Source organism: Gouania willdenowi, chromosome 3 (genome assembly GCF_900634775.1).
Source record: "Gouania willdenowi chromosome 3, fGouWil2.1, whole genome shotgun sequence".
NCBI classification, from domain to species: domain Eukaryota; kingdom Metazoa; phylum Chordata; class Actinopteri; order Blenniiformes; family Gobiesocidae; genus Gouania; species Gouania willdenowi.
In genome coordinates this window covers 16,448,748-16,474,698 of record NC_041046.1, presented here as the reverse complement: position 1 = coordinate 16,474,698, position 25,951 = coordinate 16,448,748, and the positions used below count along the sequence as shown (strand labels likewise).

The window sequence follows — 25,951 nt, the reverse complement described above, 5'->3', positions numbered from 1 at the left end:
ACTGCTGAAGTATTGACAAAGTTTTTTAAACAGCAGAGGGCGCTATATATTTATCCCTTCTCTTTGCATTGTTTACTATAGAACCAGAATTTAAATTAATAGATTTCTTCTTCATTTGTATTATTCCTTTATTTATTTCATTCACAATTTATTTTTAGTTAAATTGCATTGTTTTGAATAGTTTATCAAGGGATTCTTTTGACAATGAAAAATAAAAGAAAAATAATACAGTATTTTCTTTTTTCCCAAAAAAAAAATAAAAGAATATTTTTCAGTCATCATTTGACTACAGTCCCATTTTGTAGAATAAATCGTGAGAGAACCGTATCGTGAATCCAGTATCGTGAATCGAATTGTATCGGGAGTTGAGTGAATCGTTACATCCCTAATTATAGCTGTTATATTAATGGGAATGTAATGTAGAAATGGTTTAGAATTTAGGAAGCTCTGAGGGCTAAAACAAGAAAGAACCATTTTAATACTGTTCTGCTTCTCAGATGTTAACGAGTATTAGCCTAAAATGAGTTGACTAATTGGTTACACAACAAAAAGGAAAAAAAAAAAAACTAGATGACTCTAAGTAGTATTGAAATCCTGCCTTGCTTATGTTACCAAACAGTGTTAGTGTTTTTAATGTGTTAATGTGTTTTCCAATACACCGTTGTCCTACATTTGGTGCTTGATGGGTTACACCCTCGACAGGGTGCAGTCTATCACAAGGCTAAATTAAAATCACTCACCTACAAAATCTTATGGCCAATTTGGTTAAGCTAACATTTGCATTCGAACATTTTCAAAGAGCAAAATAGTTAACTGATTGTTAATATGTAGAATAAGACCAAGGCAGACATGTACAAACAAAAAACAAAACAAAACTACTACCAACAAAATGTAACAATTTGTGCTGTTAGATGCTAACTAGCTAGCTTGTTTTGTTTGACTTTAGCTGCACTGGTCACAGCTCAACTGACTGTAGCTATCAGACTAATATTGTTTACAGAAAAATGTTTTATGGCGTAAACTTTATCTGATTTTAATTTTCAATTTTTATTTTACAGCCCCAACTAAGATCTTCTTGTAAAGCTGCTGAAATATGATACATTAAGAAAGTTTGAGGGGAAATTGTAGCATTAAGTAAACATACCAAGTGTAAAGAAATGACGGCATACACAACTTTTTTGCATACAAAAGAACACATGACCCCAAGTTACGAAAGTAATTTGAAGGACTGTTTCAGAATTGGGCTGTGTCCTGCAATATTTATTTTCCTACATTAGCAGCATAAAATAGTTAGTGAAATGGATTGGAACGATGTGTTTGTGTGCAAATACTAACACACGAGCAGCACATGAGGACAATCAGGAGGGACTGAATGATGCCAGCCATGCCCACGATCCATGTGAGACGCAGGAAAAGAATGACGCCAAAAATGTTCTGAAGACACGGCAAGTACACACCCATCAGAGTACCCATGTTTGGAGACTGGGATGAGAGACAGACAGAAAGAGAGATAGACAGGAGGGTGGACAAAGTGAGAGGGGCACTATTGAACTCGCCATTTCAGGAAACGAGTCTATTGATCAACAGCATGGATTGATGTGCTATTTAAAGGTCATTCAATCACGTTATCAGCTTGTTGCTTGCTCATACAGAACAGCAGTCTAACTGCTGAGCATATAAAGGCACACATTCAATCAGCAGACTTTAATAATTTGGTACTGGAGTCAGGGGGTGAGCTAGCAGAAAACTGTGCACTCCATGACTAAAACAATGAAGCAGTGTTTCTGCGCTGACCTTGGGGGTCTTCCTTCGTGAGGCCTGAGCACTCTCCTCCTCTTCATGCTCCTTGGCTCCTTGTGTGATGTTGGTGTAGTTGACCAAGCGGCTGAGAAGAGACGAAACCTTTGGCCTGATGTCCAGCTCTTCCTAGTAAAAGAGATCAAAGAGATTTTTGTAGCATATATTTCATGAATTATTTCAAGTTATTTTTGGATAGAATTCTTGGAAGGAACTCAAACCTCAAATAGTGCCAAGTTCTTGTCATAGAAGTCATTCTTCTTGCTGGCAGAGTCTGAACTGTTAAGAAAAGGACTGTCTTCTTTGTGAATCCCTGCTCCTGTCAAAGAAAAATTGGAAATCGAATATTTAGTGTCATCTTAACTACGAGACAGAGAATTAAGTTTATTTCCCAGACAGTTTTTGGTTTTTATTCTATAATTCAACACACTATTAAGCACTCTGCTACAACTGGCTTTTGCTTAAACAACCAATTGCATTACATCTGCAAAAGTTTTGAGACCATGTAGTGTTTCCACATATAGTATGCCCCAAGTGGAGGAGTTCAAGTACCTCAAGGTCTTGTTCAAGAGTGAAAAAAGGATGGAGTGGGACTCAGCATTACATTATCAGAGGACACCATGTAGATGCCGTTATTAAGTCAGTGAAATGCTCAACATGTGGCTCTTTATGTCTTCATTTGAATTATTTCCTCAGAAAACCTTACAACATGTTTTAACCCATTTTATATTTTTCTTTGGCCATTTTTCAATTTCCTTTGACAAAATGTTGCCGCTTTTCACAGGGTTCTGACACGTTTCTTCAGAACACTTTAGCTACCTTTTGCCAATACATATTTTTTTCCTATTTTTTTGTCCATTTTTTTGACACTTTGATCAATTTTTTGTCTTTCCTTTAATTTTCTGTGCCACTTTTCATCCAAATAAGCAGATTCTTGCCTAATAAACACCACTTGTTTTGTTACCGTACTTTTTCACAATTGTTTGCCACATTCTGCCTATTAAAGCTACCCTTTGCCATTACATACCACCTGGTTCCTCTTTATTTGTGAAGTGGAGCCTTTACAGATTGGTGTTCTTCAAGCATCGCACGGCCCTGGATGCTTGAAGAAGCCAAATATACACTGAAGGTTTCTTTGCAAAATACTGTATTGCCCAGTGCATGACATCCCATGTCGATAAAAACATTAACCCAGTGGTCAGCATAGGTGTCCTGTCACCATTCAGAAGCATTGTTAGGACCCTCAAGCACTTGTACCGAGCCAACCAGCACTCATTCCATGCATGAAATTACTCTGCCAGCTCATCAACCTTAAGCTGGTTTAAAGCTTTCTTTCCTTCAGCAACTGATGCTTAAATATGCTTTAATCCAAGTGTTGAGTCAGATAAAGTCCTAACTAATTACCGGTACTTCCCTTCCAAAGGTTAACTTGCTGTTCAGATATGGCTTGATATTTCCCACACACTAAAATGTGATGAATCATGAATGGACTTGATTTATACAGCGCTTTATCCACACATTAACGTAGCGCTGTACAATATCAGCTCATTCACCCATTCACTTTCACATTCACACACCAATAGGACTGAACTGTCAAGCTAGGTGCTAGTCAACCACTGGGAGCAACTTAGGGTTCAGTGTCTTGCCCAAGGACACTTCAACACATAGACTGGGATCAAACCCCCAACCACTTGATCAAAAGATGACCCCTCTACCACCTGAGCCACGGTCATTCAATGGATAGCTATCAGTTGACACAGTTAGAAAAGCAACAAAATAAAAGCCAGAAAGCATGACATACACAAGATTAAGGAATAAACAGGTTTTTGTATAGTATCGATCAAACAAATATCAGCAATTTTTTTGAGTGTGTATTTCTCTTTGTCATGAAAAAAGCCCTTAAAATGTGACTAAAGCATGACTTTTAGATACAGTATCTATGAAGCTAATGGCAAGCTTAAGAAAAAAATTCCCTCAATGTTTTACACTCCTTTAATACTGCTAACTATAAAACAGATTTCAACAGTCTGGACTCAGGTTTATTGGAAACAAAGCTGTGAAATGTCCTAACCCTACAACATTGGACCGTGTTGTAATTAAAGCCCATAATATCTTAAAGTCAAAGATCATAATGCACTAAAAAAAAACAAAAAAAAAAAAAACGTCACCAACCCATAAAGCAGACATGAGTCAAATATTCTCAGTTGTGTGCAGAGACTATGGTAATAGCCTTGTTGTAAGTTAACATATTGCTAGTTCTGGTCTCACTCACCTAAAGTCTGTATCCCACAGCTGTTAATGTTGCTGAAAGTGAGCATCGTCATACTCTGTGTGCAGTCTGCGATAAATTACTCTCACAGCATGTAGGGCTGTCGATTACTTTCCAACACACCCAGTGAGACACTCATCAGGGACTCTACTTTCAACACTGTTGAGGGAGGTTGTTTTCATAGTGTAAAATGTGTTAAACGTAAAATTAATACAAGATAATCATACTCAACCCTTGTTAGTTTGTGGAAATATTAATCTGGGGAAGATATATAGACGTTATATATTTTAATCTTTTTAAGGGTCAGTAGTTTAGTACTTTTTATTAGAGATAATTAGATGAACAGACGATACAAAGCATCCTCCAGTCTATACTCCAACAGATGGTCCCCCTATCAAACACCAATGCCTTTTATTGAAGGAAACCTTGGATTGTTTCTCAACAAACAAAAGGAATGTCTGTTTACTATGGAAACTAATAAAAAAAATTCGGACCAAGTCCTTAAAAAACAATGAATCTCAAGTTTTGGAATTTAGTCAAAAATAAAGAAGAAAAAAAAACATGATTATTGATGCATAATTAACTATGTTCCCCAGAGAAGGTTTTTAAAACATCTTGCGCAATCAAAAGTGAATATGTTCGGACTAGAACTAGTCTGATTTACACTCATTCAACTTGATGTTTGGCAAATAAAACATCATGACCTTTGACAAGTTCTTAGGGTTTGATGTTGGAAAACTGAAGAGCAATAGCACAAATTAACGTGGAAACGAACAGCTCCCAATGCTTAACATGAACAGCATGTGTAGCTTTATTGCAGTCGCTCCACAATAGATTGAATCCTTTTTAAAGTTTTGTGGAATTATCTGGAATGGCATTTACACTTCTGTTTACACCCCTTACACTGAGTAACAAACTACTTTTGCCAAATTCGACGCCAATCTGGTATGAACAGCTAAACAGATGTGTCTGAAAAGCCTCTGGGGAGGCTGCAGAGAAGGACAGGACTGATTAGTCTGGAGATGATTAGAGATTTCTAAGACTCAGTTTTGGCCTATAGATGCAGAAATATAGATAAGTTTCAAAAACAGGTTAAGATAGGCAGAAGCTAATATAAAACTACAAAGAAAGGTATTTACAGTATATTATTTATTTACCCACTTATCCTGTAGGGTTATAGTGATCTACTATAGCCTATCCCAGCTAACACAAAGTCTATAGGTGGGGTACGCCCTTAGCAGGAAGCCAGTCAATTGTGAGGCTCACACAAAGACACAAGTTACTCACACGCAATCAATTCAAACCTCACCCAGACAAACAGGGGCCAAATTCAACACATGCTGTTACTGCAGTGATTCAGCAAAGCTACAGCAAAATAAACACATCAATATAGAATTGTTTGGGTTTTTTTTTTTTTTTTTAATTTGGCAGGTTATGTTGGGTTAGCTTTAAGGTTTAATTAAGACTAAGATTTTTAACTAAGCAAAATTAATCGAGTTGAAAAAGCATGCAAGTCAATGAAATCAAGTTGGCCATATTAAAAGATGGTAAAAAGCCAAAAAAAATGACAAAACAAATATGTAAAGCATGAAACAATGTAAGATAATTGAATACAGTCTCTCAAGCCAATGTGATCGGTGCTAACAGACGTGCAAAATCCAAGAAAAAGGACATCTTACTGGAAAATGATGATTGAAATCTATATATTTTTACAAAAACAATCATAGACAATGAAATAAAGAATGCCAAACTCTAGTTGATAGTACAGTTTACTGTTATTTAACAACAGAAGTTAGTTTATCAGTTTGGCTGTCTCGGGTAGATTCGACTAAAGGTGAAAAAGTCCTCATTTATTTTTGGATGTTCAACTTTATTGCGCTGGAACTAATTTTCCTAATAAGTTCTGTTCCTTTACATCTGCATTACATCAGAGCCCTGCAGCTAAGAATGGAAGCTAGTCTTTTGTCAATCTTGGTTTTTTTCCAGACTGACTATGAGAAGCTCACCGTAATATCAAGCAGTGAAGCCGATGGGGAGCTTGTGGTAATAACCTCACTTTAAATATCTAATCGAAAAGATTAACTTACTTACTAGGCACTGAGTTGTCCTGCTGTGTGCGCAGAACTGCAATGGCTTTGGAACAACATGTAGTGACATGGCAACCCTGTACCTGAGCAACCCACAGCTGCACGCAAAAGACCAGCGGTTTGTCATTTTTACACATTGGCAAAAGTGTATCTGAGTGTATCCCTTAATTTACCTTTAAATACAGTATTTAAAGAAAAATCTAAGTTGTGGTTTAGCTATATGAATAAAAAAATTCAAGCATAATCTGATGATACACAATGTTGTGTCAGTGAAACAAAAAAAATGCCTATTTAATTTATAAACAAAAGTGTCTCAAGTCTAATCAACTCCCAATATATATTATATAAATTAGTGCAAAGCTGAGATTTGTAACCCTCAAAAAAATTGTAACACAAAAAATTCTGCACGCAAACATATTATTTAATGATATAAAATCAAATCAAATTGTTCATTAAGGCCATGCAGCAGTATTTTGTGTATGCACCTGTGCATATATGACAATTATTAATAAATGATAAATTCTAATTACATTTTAATTCTCGTATTACAATCTTAACCTAATTTCAACCAATGAATGCGAGTAATTTAATTTAGTGTTAAAACCACACCTGCTCCTTCATGCATCTTTGTTTTTAAAATCTGATGACACCTTGACTTCTAGCAAACATTGTCCACTAACTCAGTTACAATACCTTGCTTTGTTTATAAGACAATTACCCATCCATTCATTTTCTGACCCTCTCGCACCTTTTTTCAGGGGGTCTGCTGGAGCCTATTTCCAGCTCTCATTGGGCGTTAGGCGGGCGTACACCCCAGGCATGGTGCCAGTTCATCACAGGGTAAAAGAAAATTACATTTGGGAATATTTTGTTGTAATCTAAGAATAAATTACTGTCATTGTTTCAGTTAATCTATTTCTAAAAAGAGACCCTTGCAAAACATTAACATTGTTTAACCTCAAATCATTCATAAATGAATGAATGAATTACTGTTGAATTATTATGTTTGTTTTTTTAGGTTAATATTATAATATCCATGCTGGAAATAGGAAACACCTTTGAAACAAAATCCCTCTTCAATGATTTCTCCAGAGTGTAATCAAGCTAATCTCCTTTTTAACCATCATGGCTAAGAGCATTGCTTACTTGGTAGAGAGTAAACTAGCACAATGTGTATGAGTCTTTCCAAATTCAGAGCGTGTGTGTTTAAGTAAAGTACATGTCTTGAAAATGGTAAAGAAGTAGTAGTAACACCTCTCATGTTCGCTTTCATTTGCTTCATCTGAGTATAATCAGACTGACGTCAAAGCATGTGGAACCAGCTATGCCTCTCAAAGGGGCAACAGCTCCAGCTATTCTGTTATATTTAAACACCAGTATAAGATTAAGGAGTAACTCTGTATCACCCAAACATTTTCTTTAACCTACTACTGTATATCTAATATATATACATAAGTCTAACAAAATGTGTTTGAGTCATCATTTAAAGTAGGATGATATCTCGTGCAACAAGATATTGCAAGATTAAAACATCACAAGATGTATAGCCAATGTAATGCTACCGTGGTGGAGAGAGAGGGAGGGGTCAGATAAACATGTGCATGATCTATTACAAACAGGATTGTTCTGTTTTTTGTTTTTATATTCCTAAAACCCAGAGCAAGAATGCAAGTGTTTTCCAACTACAAGTCACTTCTGTCTTTTTTCTTTCCAAATATATTGTAATATTATTGAAAGCCCATTTTCACATATGGAGTTGTATCATGAACTCAGTGTACCATCCCACCTCTAATTATTATGTATTTATAATTTCAGACAGTAGCTGGACTAACCACATCATGCACCACATTATGATTCTACTGGAAGGAATAAAATCTGTACTTGTCATTAGTAAAAAATAAATGGGGCATGTCTAATTTAACCAGCCTACAGTTTACTGAAGCTGAATGGTAATCACAGACTTTCTACAGTATGCAGCAAGAAAACTGTGATTAATAATGTGCATGAACAGGATTTTACACAGTGTATTAATAGAAGTAAAATACAATTTTTGAAGCAAAGTTAAAGTAGCATACTTTCTTCTTCTTTATTTAAGAATACAAGGAACAATTTTGGCTAAACTACACATATACACTAGTTTTTTAAGCATCTTGTGATCGTGTGGTATTACTTTGCTATTAAATGTGATATGTTAAAAGTAACAAAGTTACTTTTTATGCAAAGGTTTTGGCTTGCACCTTGGAACATTTTAAAAAAATGCCTTGATGATGGGCAGGGCTCCTGGAGCAGTTAAGACACGCCCAGTCAATAACATCAAATTTGCAAAGAACCATCTATGCTATGCTAACTAGCTACCCAATAATCACGATACCTATCTTCTCACAATTCTCTCAATCCAACTTGGTCACAGATTACAGAGGTGCTAGTTTTTATTGGAGGGGCGTGGCCAACAGTGTAAAAAGCCAGCATAAGGCAGTGGCTATTCGTATGGTTACCGTATCAATATACCGACATTCTATGCGTACGCAGCGCCCCTATTTGGCCAGTTTAGGTCACGTGATAGGTCAGTCATTGGCCAGTTTAAGTCGCGTGACTAAGACTAAACCTTACCCTAAAAATTCTTGCAATATTGAGTTATAACTTAACCTGAACACTAAACCTAATCCTAACCCTAAGACGCTACATACTTGTACTTCTGTAAAAGTACCAATAGCAGTGGGGGTTGTCCGTACGGCAACCTTACAAATAGACACTTTCCCGGCAAAATTTCACAAACCATTATCAGCCAATCGCAAAATTTGATCATTGGAATAGGTGGGTTTCAACCCATTGAGGGCAGTCACTGTTAGCTTTTTACAACAATACATGCACACTTAAAATACTTAGACTAAAATGTCAAGAGATGGACTAGAATCAATCAACAACACTACTTCATACCCAATTATATGTGTTTTCAGTAGAAAAACAAGTGGGTTTTAGGTTTTTAATTAAATTCAAAGTATGTTGTATTTCTTTTTATTTTTACTAAAATCAAAGTGTCCATACAATTGAACCTACTGTATCATTATTAATGGTAACAGGTTTTTATTACAAGACTTTAAAGTGTGAATGATCATGGTACCATGATCAGGTTTGACTCTCTGAGAGCTCTTGTTTTACTGTCTTAAATCTCTCTGTAAAATGTCCCTGAGTGCTAAGTAAGAAGCTTTTAAATAAAATGCATTATCATTAATTTGACAGTGAGAGAGGGAAAGTGGTTGACGCTCTGAATTTAGTTTAAGTGGTTAACATATGTTCAGGTCGTAACACATGTTGCAAGTTATATTGTAGGTCATTTCCTTTGATAGGCCACTGTTAGCTGTAATGGCTGCTGGAGTTCATGTGGAGATGGATCTAAACCTAGTAGAGAAATGTTAACCTGCTGAGTCTCACAGCAAAACATATTAGCTCTGATGTGCGCTAATGATGAGAAGAGGCTGGAGGCTCTGTCTGAGTACTTCAGGGGGTAACGGTAAGTTTGTACACAGCGTACACAAACTTACAAAAGAAATAGAAATGATTAACTTGCATATGACTACTGAACTGTGTTGGGAGTAACGCATTATAAAAAATAACACGTTATTGTAATATAATCCTTTTTAAAGTAACACAGCAATATAACGCATTACTGAAACAATCTCAGTAACGCAAAAAAACAAGCTACCACGTATGATAAGAGAGGGGCCGATTGAGAGATCAATGATGCAGTCACTTTGCACATCGCACAACAGAGAGAGAAAATCTGAAAAGTTAGAGGCGGCGTCATTTTATTTCTGCAGCGACGGACACATGGTCCAGTGGAACCAGGGAGGAGTTGTTACAATAAATTATAAACAACAAGCACTGACCTCATATTCTGCGCATCAACCGAAATGTGATGCTTGTTCATGTAGTCAGGGATGCAAGTGGCACTGTTTATCTTTTAAAACAAAGTTTAATAAAGGTCTTAATTTAGCATTTTATCAATCTCTGTGTTGGGAGTTGATTTATTTTTTTGTTTCCATACAATGTTCTATGTTTACAGAAGTATTTTATTTAAGAAAGAGGTTTCGCCTCCCTGAGGAGGCTCTTTGTTTAAAATACATTTTCTAAAATATAAATAAAGTGCAATATATATCAAACAATGTTTATTTAGAGAATTCACTTTTCACACAAAGAGATGCAGCTCAATGTGTGTTTAATTAGTTTATGTATAGCTATTGGAGAACTATAAAAATTCTGAGTTTTGCTCAGAGTTCCTGCCATGTTTTTCTTCTTTGAAAAGTGGGGGGGGAAATCTGAAAAAATCATAAGTTGAATTTTTTTGTGAGAAAATCTGAGATATTTTATAGGCCATGTCGCCCAGCTATATATATATATATATATATATATATATATATATATATATATATATATATATATATATATATACAGTATATATGCATAAAGGAATTCACAAACCCATCACAGCTGCTTTTTGATTGGTTGCAGCTCAGACTTTTCCAAACCATCAACCAAATATGTTTTCCTCGCCCTGTTGATGTGAAAACCAAAATATCAGGAGTGGCTTAGTGCTTATTCTTGTTTGACGTCAACTAATTAATTCACACCATTATGAGATATCATGGCATTAAGAGCTCATTACAGCTCTAACTCATTCATCTTGCATGATTAAACATTGAACACAATGTCCTTCGACCCTTAATGCTAAAAGCGCCCTTTTTAATTAGGATTTGTGGGTGTGAGGCCTTGCCTGTTGCCCCTCAAACAATATTTTCCAATAATAATCACATCGCATTCAACAAAGCATCTACAGTATTTAGCTCCTCCCTTTTCCTGAGCGGATTTGGACACATCTTTAAAAAATCAGCCTGTTGTGATAAAGATCTGTGTCAAAGCAGGGATACGTTACAGATAAACACTTTATTGGCTCTCCAGGCGTGAAGTCAAACAACTTTGGTCTGGATGATAAAGTTACATCCAGGTATCATTCAATGTGTAAGGGTAATATCATTTGATTTGGTAACAGATTGACCAAAGTTCATTTAATGGTTAAACCTCTGAATCCAAAGGGCCGATGTTGCATAGACCAGATTTTTTCCTCCATTATCATACAAACTTTTATCTATATGTGATGAAAACAATGGCCTAAAATGTTGAAAAGGTAGCCAATTGATAAGTCACACTCAACTGATAAACAATTGGGCCATAGCTTTTGCAAAACTTGATTTTCCAAGTACTGACATTCTCAGTTTGTTGCAGGTTTCAAAACGCTATAATCTAGTATTCCAAAGTGAAGGGTTGTGTTAGGGAAGGCAATGTTGTCAAAAGAATTGGGACACTTCCCTTTAATGATGTGGAAACTTTACATTGCTGGAAAGGCTATAAAAGACACATGCAGCGCAAAGGCTGGTGCACGTATCTGAGTGAAATCTGTGCTGCTACAGTACATTTATCCGTGAGGGCCATTCTGAGATTGAAGCCATGGAGCATAACAGTAATGATCACCCTGTTTGCCAAAATTAGAGAGACAACACATGGCAGTATTTTCCAAAATCAGCCAGACATCTCATAAACTCCTCAGGACTCTCATCGGAAGACAGTATCTCTCCATATGGCCACATCTTTTCCTTCTGAGGAGACACGAACACTAAGTTTGTCCAAATACCAAAAAAAGAGAAGTTTCTGTGCTATATTCACTAGGAATCAAAAAGCGGTGCTTCATATGAACACAAAACCCTAAAAACTAGCTTAGCTATGTGAGCCACAGCTGTTTTCTTTAGTTGAGATGCCTGCATGAAGGTGTTTTGGAACTACAATAAGTCAGTCGGAGCTAACAGCCTGTCATTAAAGCAGACATGTGCTTCTTAGTAAATACTGGAACACAATGGCCCTGTACTACGAAGCTGGATTTTCTCTTATTGCGCTAACTTCGGTCATTCATTCCGTGCGTGCAGTACTATGAGGCGGGTTAATATCTTACTGGGGTAAATCTCTATGGTAACAGATAACCTGGTAAGGAGTAGGTTAAGATGTGGATAAAATCTGAGCATGTATAAAAGTACTGCCTCCTGACCAAATGAAAAATGACCTCCCCAAGAATGGCGGGTTATTCTCGGTACACGTTGCTACGTAGGTCAGATCTGACAGCTGACAGGAGAGAAAGAATGAATAGATGCAATCCTTTCATTTACTCGATGACATCCTATAGGAAATATATAGATTTTCATCTGATGGATTAACCTACATTCGTCTGCTGATAAAGCCTGCATGCGTTGGGCGCTCTCTGACCAATAAATTCATACAATAATTTAGTCACATACGCTGTTGGCAACAATGAGAGCCTCAGATAATACAGGCTGTATGAAATACAAATATTGTACTACTTCTGATTAAGTATGCAACGATTGTCGACAAAAATCTATAACAGAATTAGTCATTGACAAATGTTGGTTACGTCATCACCGTCTTCTTCAAACTGCGGATGGAGCTGGACATTGTTTTTTCATGAGGGGTGGCTCATCCCACCGTCTATATATCTGTGCTTAGAGCTGTATGCATGTTACGAACGTGATTAGAGGGAGATACATCATCAAAAACATTCCCACTGGTAAGAATATGTCGCTATTACAGGAAGCTCAGCACTCTTTCAACATTCCACCACCAGATTGGAATTTATGATATCGGGTCTTCTGCTGATTGGATCTAGCATTTTCCTGATCTATCGCAAAATTGGATTACGTTGGCAGCACTATTGGAAGCCGCAGTCAACGACGAAAGGAGCCAAACTCTCTGAACTCTCTCAGATGGATTCCACCGTGGAACTTTAAGAGGAGGATAGTTTGTCTCAAAGGAAATGGCCACACTATTGGAATACTTATCAAACTGACCAGGAACAGAACAGTAGGGCTGGCAGCCATGTTACGGCTAGCCCGTCTCAAAACACCTTCTCTATTCTCATTCGCTCCCCCGCCGAATGAACAGCCTGTGGTCTGTTTTCTTCTCTCCAAACTCTCCAAGGACGGAATGTTGATACGACGCTCTGACCTATCCCTCACTTTTCATATACACCTGGACCCGGCTCTGCCAACGAACTCTTGAGGTCATCTCGAGGTGAGAGTCAGCAGCAGAGTCTCAGTAAATAGGCTTATCTCAACAAACACTTTCACTCCTCCTACATCACTACAAATCCTGTCTTTGTCAACATCTCCTCTGGCTCCAACCCTCCTCCTTCCCAGCGGTTGGCCGTAGGAGGCGCACAATAAGGGCAACGCCACACTGTGGCTGACCTGCAAACTACCCATCCTAAAGACCCATCCCCTGTGCTAACGTGCTGCTGTATTGAATTCTATGTTGTGTTTGTTGGTTTCTGTCGCTATGTTGCTGAAGAGTTTTTTTCATGATCCCAAACTCTGCCCCTCTCTACAAGGGCCTAGTTTGGTTTTTGCCTGTTTTTACCTCTTCTTCTTACCTATTGTTTTATCCCATTTCTCATCTAAATAAGGGGCGCTGCCCTCATGGCGAACCATAGTTCTCCCGCTCCTGTGCTCCCATGTTATGTGATTGTCTTTTTATGTTTTGTTGGACGGGATGAAACTGAAATGTAATTTCGTTGCTCTGTAACATGTGCAATGACAAATAAACTCAACTCAACTCTTACCGGGAGCTCAGCGCTCTTACCGGGAGCCAAATTTAAAAGATTGTAGAATTATAGAGAAAATACTTGTACGATTTGTCATCCAATTAGTCAATTAATCATTTCAATAATGGATGACTAGCAGCATCAGAGCCACAGACTGCACCCATAATGAGGCAGATACATGAATAGAAACGGTCTGTGCAGTAGTAAAGTAAAACTGATCGGTGTCCGTTTGCATCAGTTATTGACCTGCATTCATTCCTTTCTTCCTGCTTTTGCTGCAGCAACAGTGTTGTTTTGGATTTTATTCCTTCATAATTTTTAAAAGATTTTTTCCTCAATTGTGACATAATTTGCTCTGTACGGTTTCTCTGTGTTGGTACTTAGTTAGACTTCCTAAATCCACCCATTTTATGTGAGGATGCATGCATTCAGGTTGAAATCCCAGACAGACAACAACTGCATGCTCTTTGTGATACACAGAAATGATTATTAACTGCTTGTACCAATATGTGGTATTCTGTTCTCTCCATATTTTGCAAAAGATTAAACCTTTCATATCATATTATACCTACCCTATTGTGCTTATTGTGTTTGTTGTATCCTTTTAATATGTCATGGAGGTGAGTGACTTTGTTTAATTCTATCTATGGGAAATATAGATTTCTAACCTGCTGTGGTACCATAGTGTAGTGATGGTAATACGTACACATACATCAAGGCTGCCTAGTTTTCATGGAGTAACTTACAGGAAGACATAAATAAAGCACAATACACGCCTGTTTTCCCCCAGAAATGTGGATATTTCTGACCGCTGCACTATGATACACACCACAATGTTGTTTCTGTCTGTGAAACAGAACGGACTTCACAGCCTGAAACAGACTCTGCAATGTGTGTCACTTCCTTCACATTACACTGAGATATACAACGTGACGCAGGACCCAGCACACACCACTCCCCTGATGAGATCATATACTCTACGTACTTACTTATGAAGGATTTTCCAATAACACTGGTTTTCCACCCAGTTCAGAATCAGAATCAGAATTCCTTTATTTATCCCAGGGGGAAATTGCCTTTTTTTTTTCCCCCTGGGATTTATAAAGGAATCCTGTTTCTGATTCTGACTCTGAACTGGGTGGAAAACCAGTTCCTAATGTTTGAAAACCTGTACATATTAAAAAGAAAGGTCACAAGGTCTTTCTGAGTTGAAAGATTATGTAAATATAATATAATCATATCTCTGTTAAAGTAAATATTGTGCAGCTGTTGGTAGGTTGTTTAAATTGATTTTTAGGAAGTTCTCCGAGGGCGGGTTAGAAAGAATTATGACTGTAGAAAGACAGGGTTAAACAGTAACAGGCATTTTGAGAAAAAAACCTTGAGGGTTATTTCAGGCCATTTGGCATTTTTCCTCAATCTTTGCACATGGTTTGTTCAAGCAAAGGTTAAAGTTTATTTTTAATGCTTCTTTTTAAATTACACTTCTGTATTAATTTGATTCCACCACTTAGGAATACCATTTAGAAATGAGGGACCTCAATGCATTCCACAGATCTGCAAGCTGACAGCTGGGTCAACATTCTTGTTACGGTCTAACTATTACCACAACTTAAGCCTTTTGCTCCCTGAGCCATGTCTAGTAAAAGCTGATGTCCCTACAGTAGTTTGTATGAAGTTTCATATTAAAAGGAAACCAGTTATTTCAATACCCACACACTGGGTCTTGGACTAGGCCTTTCTATCTGTGTTTTTTATGAACCCAAACTCTGTTTCCAAGTTCACTAATACTCTACAAAAACTGGCTCTGATCCCACGTTATCCTACCCCTCTCCTTGTCCTCCGCTCAAAGCTTTGCTCTGTAAGACACCGGCTCCTTACAGTCTTGTGTAAAATAAAACAAGTGCAGCATAGTGAGAGACATGCTCAGGCAGTCAAGCTAGGAGGGGGAATCTACTCGTCATTGTGAAAAACGAGTACAAAGGGAGCTCCATCTTTTGTGTGGTGAAGCACTTGAGGCCTTTTCTTGTTGCAGCAGTGCCAGTCCCACTGACATAACCCCACCCCCTTTGTTTCTTCTCCTCATAGACCACCTCACGCTTTAGTTTTTCTGGAATATTTGCTTCTCTTTTTACATATCTCATCTTCAGTATGTGTTAAAACATCAGCCAAGAACTGAACGCACTCAATAAAAAAGGTACTTCTTTTATTTTACTTTCTGCCAGTTTTCCACTTTACTGTTTTTCCTTCTAGCCCTCAGGAATTACCATGGCAACCATTCAAGCAACTGTAGGGAATACTTCCTAAAGGTCAAAAGTGATCTCATCGAATCTGTTGGCTCTAAATCTAGAGGAGGCACTTTTTTAGGAAACCTCACAAATGTTGTTTTGTGAAAGTTTCAGAGAGAGATTGAAAAGTTGTTAGACTCACCGTCTGAGCTGACAGTATCGTGATGATCAGGAGCCTCCTGTCCTGTATCCCTGTAATCCACCCAGTTAATCCCCTCCAGGCTGTCATAGCAGGACGGAGCCTGATCCTTCACTGGTACCACAGTGAAGTGAGGCATGTTCTCATCACTCTGCTCTGCGTCTTCAGCTCAGACTCAACATAGCAGGCTAGCAGTTAGCCAGCTTCTGCTCAACTCCCACTAATGGCAACTACTACATTCCACCACACTGCACTCACTTCCTCTGGAGGCTATTAAAATACAGCCCGCCCACAGGCCGGCCTCTTCCCGGGTTTGGTAAGAAGGACAGGGATGTGTTTGGAGTGGGACACACACGGTTTATTCCTCCTGGGAGGGATTCAAACTTTTGGGGAACTGCTCTTCTTTAAGGGTGAACAATGGTGGTCCAGATTTATTCAAAGTGTGGAGTGACCCTCCTCTACTATCCGTGTGTCACGATGACAGCTCACAGAGTGGCCTTTGTCTGGTCAAGGTTCACACAGCCATCCTCTGTGTGTGCAAGCCTTTTCATAAACACAGCAACGTGGCAGTCTGGGAAATAATCAGTGTGCGCAAGTGTAAAAAGGAAGAAAAAAAAACATTTCGAGGTTGGAGTGTTGGGTTTGGAAAAGGCAAAAGGTCAGATGATGGCAAACAATCAATTATTTCAGCTTACTTTTACAAACAGCTGTGAAGGCTGGTCAGCTCCTTCAGCATTCAGATGACACAATAATATCATATCGATTTGCAAAATCATCCTGAGTGTATATATAAATGTTGGACTGTGGCGGATTGTGGTGGGCGGCAGCAATACCAGTATGAGTGGAAAAAGTTAATTAACTTCCTCTGGAACCACAAATAACATTTCAAAGACACTGGGACGGCTGTTAAAACAGAGGCTGTTTCAGCTGTTTCTGACATCATGGAACAAAACAGTTTCTGAAGATTTTAAAGCTTTAGCGCATGATTTAACAGTATATTTTACTGACTACAAACATTACAGTGATAAAACTAAGAAAGCCTAACCCTACATATTCAAAATAAATAAGCAGGGGAAGAAAAAGAAAAAATCAATGGCTCTTGTTGCATTACATTTCCTTTTTTCATAACAGGAAAAAATTATAACAAGGATACACAAAGACCTCAGCCAAGTGTCAAATATCCTCTTTGTCAGATATTGGCAGTTTTCGGGATTAATGATCCTGATCATGGAACCGTGATCATTCACACTTTAAAGGCTTCGAAGAAATTTCTATTGACAATAATAATGACATACTATAGGTCCAAATGTATGGGCAAATTCAATTTTTTCCGATGAAATGCGCAATCTGGATCCGATGGAGTAATTGAGCAACCAATCCAACATAATTCAGTCTAATTTTATGAAGATCGATTAATTACTACTATATGATTCTTTTTTCAAATTTTGCCAGTGATGAGAAATAGGAATTTACAAAAAAATAAATTAACTGATCCAGAATCTGGAACCCCTTCAAAAATGTAATGGAATCCTCGATGACTGCAGTATACAAGGTTTATCTTCGTTTAAAATGTTATAATCCATGAAGTAATTCTGCTAACAGACTAAAAACCAAATAGATAAATGCCAATTAGAATATTACCTCCTTGGCAGAAGTAATAATTAAGTATGAGGACAGAAGCACTTCAACAATATTTTATTTGTCAAATGTTGGAATACTTTGTGTTAAAAAAGTAAAAACTTGTTGAATGGTTTACTTTTTAACATGTCTTTTTTAAGTTGAAAAAAATCTGGAGTTTTGGGGCCAACACGCAGTGAGTAACCTAAGGTTTATCTGCTTTTTTGAACAAATGACTTGAATCTACTAAGACAGCATCTTTAATCAACTTAAAACTTTTATTTTATTTTACATTAGCCTTTATGACTGGAGGAGGTACCCTATTGAGTACTGAATGGGTTTTCCTGTTTGCAAAATTTTCATGATCAATAGAGAGACTGTTTGTATTTTATGTAAATTATAGTACAAAAAGGCACTGTGAAATAGTTAGAACTGACAAACATCCACTTATCTTGAATAAGGTCCTGTGGTGCACACAGGATACACAGTTTAGTCAAATGCCAGGAAAATAGAAACACGAATAATCACAGGTGCACAAATATTTACTTCTTGGGTCATTTTAGAGCCCTAAAACAGCTTTGAAGCTAGAGTCAAAGTTTAAAAAGATAAATAACCTTTGCACAGACCTGATGTCTACTATTTGCTTCTTTTGTGGTTTTTAAAAACCCTGTCCATAGATCACACTTACTGCCCTACTCTTTCATTCTGTTCTGCTAATGAGCATGCATTTCTTTCTTAAAGCTGCAGTATGTAGGGTTTTTTTGGCATCGTCTTGTAAAAAATCCATAATCACCTTTGAGTATATTGTAATTCAAAGTGTCCTGCATGGATACATGGCCTTTGGACCTACTCTTGGCTTTATATTCAGGCTTTAGAAATAGAGAAGTGTGCATTACTATTAGCTGCCCGACTGAAGTCAATGCACGTGAGGGGCCCTCAGGCCTATTCTGGAGTTCGCGTCACCAATGAGCACCGTCTAAAGTCTGATTTACTTTCCATGCTTCAAATCCACACAGATACATACCATTGACAAATGGAGTCACAGCCTTTGTAGAAAATGTTTATTTTTATTGAAACATTGTGAAAAATGTTTTTAGGTGAAAAACAATTGTTTTTTTGTCTTTTTTTTTTAATTAAAGTGGAGTTTCGCTAAATATTACATAATGGTTAAATTATTAATATGTTTCATGTTTTACAATTATTTAAAGTTGTTAGTTAGTAGCTAGTAAAATAGGAACATACGGTGGCTGGGAAGTGTCAGGTGAATGCATTTACAGAAACGAACACAAATGCAAACAGGTCACAACACGAATGCAAACCGGCCACAACGGAAGTGTTTCCGCAACGGAAGTGTTTTCGACGGACGGGTATTATGATATGATAGCCTGATATGAAAAATATAAGAGTATCCTAATCAACTTTCACTTACTTTCATACGCGTTTCGATGTGTTCTTCTTGTTCTTCTCTGTTCTGGTGGCTTAAAAACATCTGCCAGAAACGTGTCCGTCTGTAATACCAATCCGTCGGAAACACTTCCGTTGTGGCCGGTTTGCATTCGTGTTGTGACCTGTTTGCATTTGTGTTCGTTTCTGTAAATGCATTCACCTGACACTTCCCAGCCACCGTAGGAACATGATAATTTCCTGTGAAACATAATGAAAATGAAACAAAAGTGTTGCATGTTGAAACTTAAAGTGAAAACGTTAACATTTATTGTTAATAATAATAATAATAATAATAATAATAATAATAATAATAATAATAATACATAAGTTTTATATCGTGCTTTTCAAGGAATTCAAAGAGGCTTTACAAATTGAAACAGACAAACAAAGATGGTATTATTGTAGGTGAGCTGAAAACAGGTGAGTTTTGAGCAGTTTTTTGAAGGTGAGTCAGAGTTTTTGATGTGGATAGGGAGTGAGTTCCAGAGGGTTGAGGCAGCGATGACAAAGGCTCGGTCCCCCAAGGTTTGGTGCGTTGATTTGGGAATGAGTTTGAGAACAACGGGAGGGACGGTGGTGTTGTAGGAGGTCTGTGAGGTACAGAGGGGCCAGGTTATTAAGGACTTTGTAAGTGATGAGCAGAACTTTGTAATGGATGCGCTGTTGTACTGGGGTGATGTGGTCTCTGGAGCGGGTGTGGATGAGGAGGCGGGCGGCGGAGTTTTGAACATATTGCAGTTTTTGTAAATTAGAGGAAGGGAGACCATTGCAGTAGTCGAGTCTTGATAAAATAAATGCGTGGATGAGAGTTTCAGCAGCAGATGTGGATAGGGTGGGGTGGAGGCACGCAATGTCACGTAGGTGGAAAAAGGCAGTTTTGGTGATCTGATGGATGCAAGGCTTCAATGTGAGTGTGGGGTCAACAATGATACCAAGATTTCAGATTTGGGGAGAGGTGGTAAATGGCCATCGACGGAGAAAGTGAAGTCCTGAGAGGAGGGGAGGAGGGATTTAGGACCAATGACAATGATTTCCGATTTATTGCAGTTGAGTTTAAGGATGTTGGCGTTCATCCAGGATTTTATTGCAGAGAGGCCGTTTGTGATGGTGGGTACTGTGGCAGGAGTGAAGGATCTGGTGCTGAGGTAAAGTTGTACATTGTCTGTGGAATTGTAGTCCGTGATTATGAATGACAAGACCAAGGTGAAGCATGTACAGAAGAAACAGAAAGGGACCAAGCACCAAGCCTTGAGGGACTCCATGGATGACAGGTATGGTGTGAGACATGCAGTTGCTGATGGATATGAATTGAGATCTATTGGTGAAGAAGGAGGTGAACCAGATGAGAGCTGAGCCAGAGATGCTAAGATGCTGTAGGCGTTGGAGAAGGATGGAGTGGTCAGTGGTGTCAGAGGCAGCAGAGCGGTCAAGTAGGAGGTGAAGGGAGAGGGAACCAGAGACGGAGGCGAGCAGGAGGTTGTTTGTTACTTTTAGTAGTGCGGTTTCAGTAAAGTGATGAGTGCAGAATCCAGACTGAAAGGTTTTGTTCTGATTGGAGAGGAGGTGATGTTTTAGTTGAGAGGCTACCGAGTGTTCCAAGATTTTAGACAGGAAAGGGAGAATGGAGATGGGGCGAAAAGTTTAGTATTTCATAAGTGCTTTTTAGACTGGCAGGTAGCCCTTCGGACTATTTAGTAGCTTTGAAGTTGCTCACAGTTTTAGAAAGGTTGGTGAACCCTGCTCTATGTCCTCACAACAGCGAGTAATATGTGCTTTCATATTCACAAGATAAAGTCCCTACATTTATCACTAGTCTTTACTGAGAAAAAGAGCTCCACAGTTGTGCACATTCACAAGGATACCAGTAAGGGGCGATCGGTTTTGAAACAGGGAGGGGGGTTGTTTTTATACAAGTCTCACAATTCTACATACTGAAGCTTTAAGTTACATCACACCATGTATGGTTAGTTCATAGCTCATGATGAGCTGTGCACAAGTCAGGGTCAGTGAGCAACAGGCTGAAGAAGAGTGTGTGTGTGTGTGTGTGTGTGTGTGTGTGTGTGTGTGTGTGTGTGTGTGTGTGTGTGTGTGTGTGTGTGTGTGTGTGTGTGTGTGTGTGTACGGTGTGGGAGAGAAGCCTAGACCTGAAGGTAAAAACACTGTAGGAGGAGAAAGTGCAGTCCACACTTCACCAGACTTATTAAACAACAAATAGTACATGTGTAAACCTGTGGTAAAGCTGTTTACCTTTAAAATGCTACAATTTAAATCACCTCTCCTCTCCTCTGATGCTGCTTTCAGTGCTAACTACCAGTAAATCCCACAATGCTTTGCTGCACAGTTCTTGGTCGTGCTAACTTTGAGCTAATAATTCACTTTGACACCCAAGAACCCAGAAGCACTTCCAGTACTTGTTTTCCAAGGTTTGATTGTGTTTTCTGCTGGTCTTCAGTTTTTTAAATGCAGTTTTGTATTTATTACACTAGATGGCAGCACTTGAACACCAAAGAAAGACCTTTGGTGTAATGCAGGGGAGTCAGTCTTTGGCAAATACAGAGTATTTTGATCTCAAGTGGGCTGCAGATTATAGATGGGGAAAAGAGCAATTTCAACGTTTTTTTTATCATTATTATTCTCAATAATAATAAAAAACAATGCATTGGATTTCATATATTTATATATACAGTGGTGTGAAAAGTGTTTTCCCCCTTCCTGACTTCTTACTTTTTTGCATGTTTGCCCAAAGGAGTCCCAAGGCTTTAGAAATACCTTTATAACCTTTTCCAGACCAATAGATTTCAATTACTTTTTTCCTCATTTGTTCCTGAATGTCTTTGGATCTTGGCATGATTTCTACAGCTTTTGAGGATCTTTAGATTTACGTAGGTCCTATTTAAGTGATATCTAGAACAGGTGTGCAGTAATCAGGCCTGGGTGTGGCTACAGATGTGATCAACCACAGTTATGTTTTAACATCGCCGGGTACCCTGCGATGCGATATATCGCGGTATTTATTTTGCCTGCGATAACGATATTATTGCGATAATCAATATATTGCAGGAAAATTAATCCACGATAACTGTCACTGAAGAAATTCTGAATTTATCTACCGTGCTGAATCCATTTCACAGGAATTACAAAACATTGTCAATCAATTTAACTTGAATGACAGCCAAGTGTACACCGCACAGTATAAGAAGTCTGAATGCAGTTTTATGGCATGGTTAAAATGAGCCTGTGCAATATTTACAGTTAAGAAGAACCACTGCAACAGTGACTCTTCTTAACACACACTGACCACAACTAGTCACATGTCCTTGTGTTATGTTTACGTCTTTAAGGAAAGCCTGATGCAAAATATGTCTTTCCCAAAATGTTGTTAATGTTTGTGCAATTTATCTTTAAATCATTAAAAACAAAATGAATGCAGAAAATAAATAGTAAATAGATAAAAGTATTATCAACTTCTCTGTAAACATGGACACACATCAGTGATTATATCCTCTTCATTTCTGTAAGATTCACAAAATATCTTCACCATGTTTTCTTTGACAGACATTGATTTATAGACACACAGAAGTGAACAGACATGAACCTTCTATAGCCCAGCGGTCTGCAACCTTTACTCTTAAAGGAGCCATTTTGTCTAATCTCACCTGGATTAAAATCCTTCCTGAGCCGAAAAAAATAACCTTCTTAATTAAAACAATAGTGTGTGTAAAATTATATACAGAACTTATGATTATATTGAATAATGTTACATGAACAACATTTTTTCGAGTTAATGTATTTGAAGGGCTACAAAAAATAACTTGAATTAAATAACACATAATTATGTCAGTCAACACATGCTAATTGCTAATGTATTGCAACATATCAAGCATGCATATAAAGCTGACATGTTGGCAGTTACTGTAAATAAAACTTTTCACACACATAAAATCTCTATTTTCTTCCAGAACAGCCTTTTTGTTAGTTTAGTTTTAATACAAGGGATTTAAAACTTAAGTTTAGCCACAGGTGCAAGAAAAAATGATGATCTATAGATGTTGCAGGAGGTGAAGTAGGAAGATTGCACAATATTATTTATTTTTAGGTTAACAAATGGTTTTATCGTAATAATATTTGAAGTCAATGTCATTAATCATCAATACCCACTGTAAGAAATAAGAATTATTTATTTTAATATATTTTTGAAAACTATAGGGAGCAATCACAAAAAAGTCAAACAGCCACATGAGGCTCCAGAGCAGCAGGTTGACCCCTGTCTTAGCCAATAGCTAAACACTGTTCATATTTACTGAAATAGAGACTAACATCCACACAGAAAAACAGCTTCTGTCCATGAAAATAAACAGGATAATTGTCACATCCATCACATTGAAGAACCATTCTGTAACATTTAACAAAGTGTAAGACTTGGAATTGTGTGAGTGCACACACTGGACACACTCACGTCAGTGAGCATTGCCTCACACACACTCAAACCTACACAATCTGTGAACACACAAGCTGCAGAGCACAAAACACACTCAAACAGAAAAACCTGAGCACAAACACTCACCGATGTCTGAAGTCACTGGAACGTCATTCACAGAGGGAGGGAGGGGAGAGAGAGTCCAGGGCCGTTACTCCGTTTTGGAACGACTTTGTTTCTGATACAAATGTGTGCTCACTGCTCACGGCAAATGTGTGAGTGTTGGCAGCTATGTTTTTACCTCTTTCCTCTCATGCACCAATGTAAAAAACGCACTTCCGTGCCGCTCGCGCAATACTTCCGCATCTTCTTTGTTGGTGTTTTAGAACGTTGGCTCTGCAGTCAGGAAGCGGCAGCAGGGCATTACCTGTCGGCAGACAGCTGCTCTATAGTTCCGTGTCCTTGTGTACAAATTAGGGTGGCAGCAGGGGGGGCATCAGCGGGGCAAGGCTTTGTTGTGGAGTGGCATCTGCCCCTGGCAAGGGGGCAAACACTTTTTCACACTGGGCCATGTAGCTTTGGATTTTTTTTTTTCCTCATTAATATAACCGGTCATTTAAAAATTGCATTTTGTATTTACTTGTATCTTTGACTAATGTTTAAATTTGTTTGATGATCTGAAAGATTTAAGTGTGGAAAACATGCAAAAAAGTAAGAAATCAGGAAGGGGGCAAACACTTTTCCGCAGCACTGTATATTTATATGACTTTTATATATTTGCACTATTATCCTATGTTGGTATTTATTTTTGTTCTTACTGTTTGCTCTTGCTATTCTATATTGTTGCTGCATCGTGTGAGTTTCCCCTATGGGGATCAATAAAGGTTTATTCTATTCTATTCTATAGCGCCTTGTTTGCACTTCCATGTATAACTGATATAAACAGGAAACTACAATATCCAAACAATATATGCCAGATATCAGTTCTGGATCTTCTCTTCAACAATTCTATACTTTTCTGTCCATTGCTTGTGTTTAGTGTGATTTTTTTTTTTTTTTTGTAAGAAATTGGAGGATTTTAGTGTTCTTTTGACAGTTATGATTTCATTGCAATTCATAATGACTGCAGTCATGTGGTTAAGGCATGGAAAAATAAAATAACAAACAGTGGAGTTTCATTGGATTTGTGAATTTGAAAGGATTGGGATATCTACAACTGAATTATTTGCTAATTTACACAATTGATTGAATGATTCATGCTTTTTCTGTCATTTTACTTCCTCCTGTGGTCTGATTTAGATACTCTAAAGGGCTGGATTTTGCCCTCAGGCCTTGAGTTTGACACATGGTGCAGTACATTTAGTCTGGAGCACTCGGATGAACTATCCTTCTATCCTATTCTGTTTGCCCTACTGTCCACTAACCCCAACCAGTCGAAGTGGATGGCTGCCACCTCTGAAACTGGTTCCGCTGGAGATTTTTTCCTATAAAAAAGAGGAATTATTTATTTATTTTTAATTTTTTTCCCACTGTCGCTAAATGCTTGTTCATGTGGATCTTGTTAAGTTCTTTCTTTCTTACTATGAACTTTTTATTTTGTTGAACACTTTGAGTTGACTTTGTTGTAATTTACGCTACATAGATAAAGTTCAATTGAATTGAATAAAATCTTGTCTGTTTAAGTTTGTTTCTTTAAGGTTTGTATCACAAATACATACCAGTACTACCAAGGCTTATGATAGAGCTCATAAAACAAGCAAGCAATGAGTGTTTGGTTTTAAACAATACATATATGATCATAAATGAAATATGAATGAATGAAAAGACCATGTAAAAGAAAAGTGCATTATTTAAAAACCCATCATCTATCCATCGTTTGTATCATCAATGCACAGACATCTCTGTCCATCATAACATTAATGTACCTATTATTCTATTGGAAGATGAGAAGTATATTACATCACTAATTATGTTTACTCCCACTTTAATTCTGATGTCCCAATTAACCTTTTGCATGTCAAGCAAATATCCATGTTGGCTTTTCAAATAGGGCTGTCATTACCAGACATGATAAAGGGTTTTAAACCATAGTTGTTCAAACATACAGTACTCACTAATAGATGTGGAAGCAGAGCTGCTCAATATTTCATTCATTCACTGTAGATTCAAAAAAGGTATTTAAATTTCCTTTGGAAGATGATTTTTTTTTTATTATTTAGTATGTTAAGCTT

The 25,951-nt window shown here is 37.7% G+C and overlaps 1 protein-coding gene across 1 annotated transcript in view; it reads right to left on the bottom strand.

The window, feature by feature from the left end:
- Positions 1 to 16,498, bottom strand: part of slc12a4 (solute carrier family 12 member 4) — a 33,187-nt gene extending 16,689 nt beyond the window's left edge. Inside the window, exons 1-4 of the mRNA XM_028435379.1 lie at positions 16,244 to 16,498; positions 2,019 to 2,116; positions 1,795 to 1,926; positions 1,336 to 1,482 (exon numbers count right to left, since the gene is read on the bottom strand). Coding sequence (XP_028291180.1) covers positions 1,336 to 1,482; positions 1,795 to 1,926; positions 2,019 to 2,116; positions 16,244 to 16,379 — 513 coding nt within the window. The 5' untranslated portion in view covers positions 16,380 to 16,498. The remainder of the gene's footprint in view (positions 1 to 1,335; positions 1,483 to 1,794; positions 1,927 to 2,018; positions 2,117 to 16,243) is intronic.
- Between the last annotated feature and the right edge of the window lie 9,453 nt (positions 16,499 to 25,951).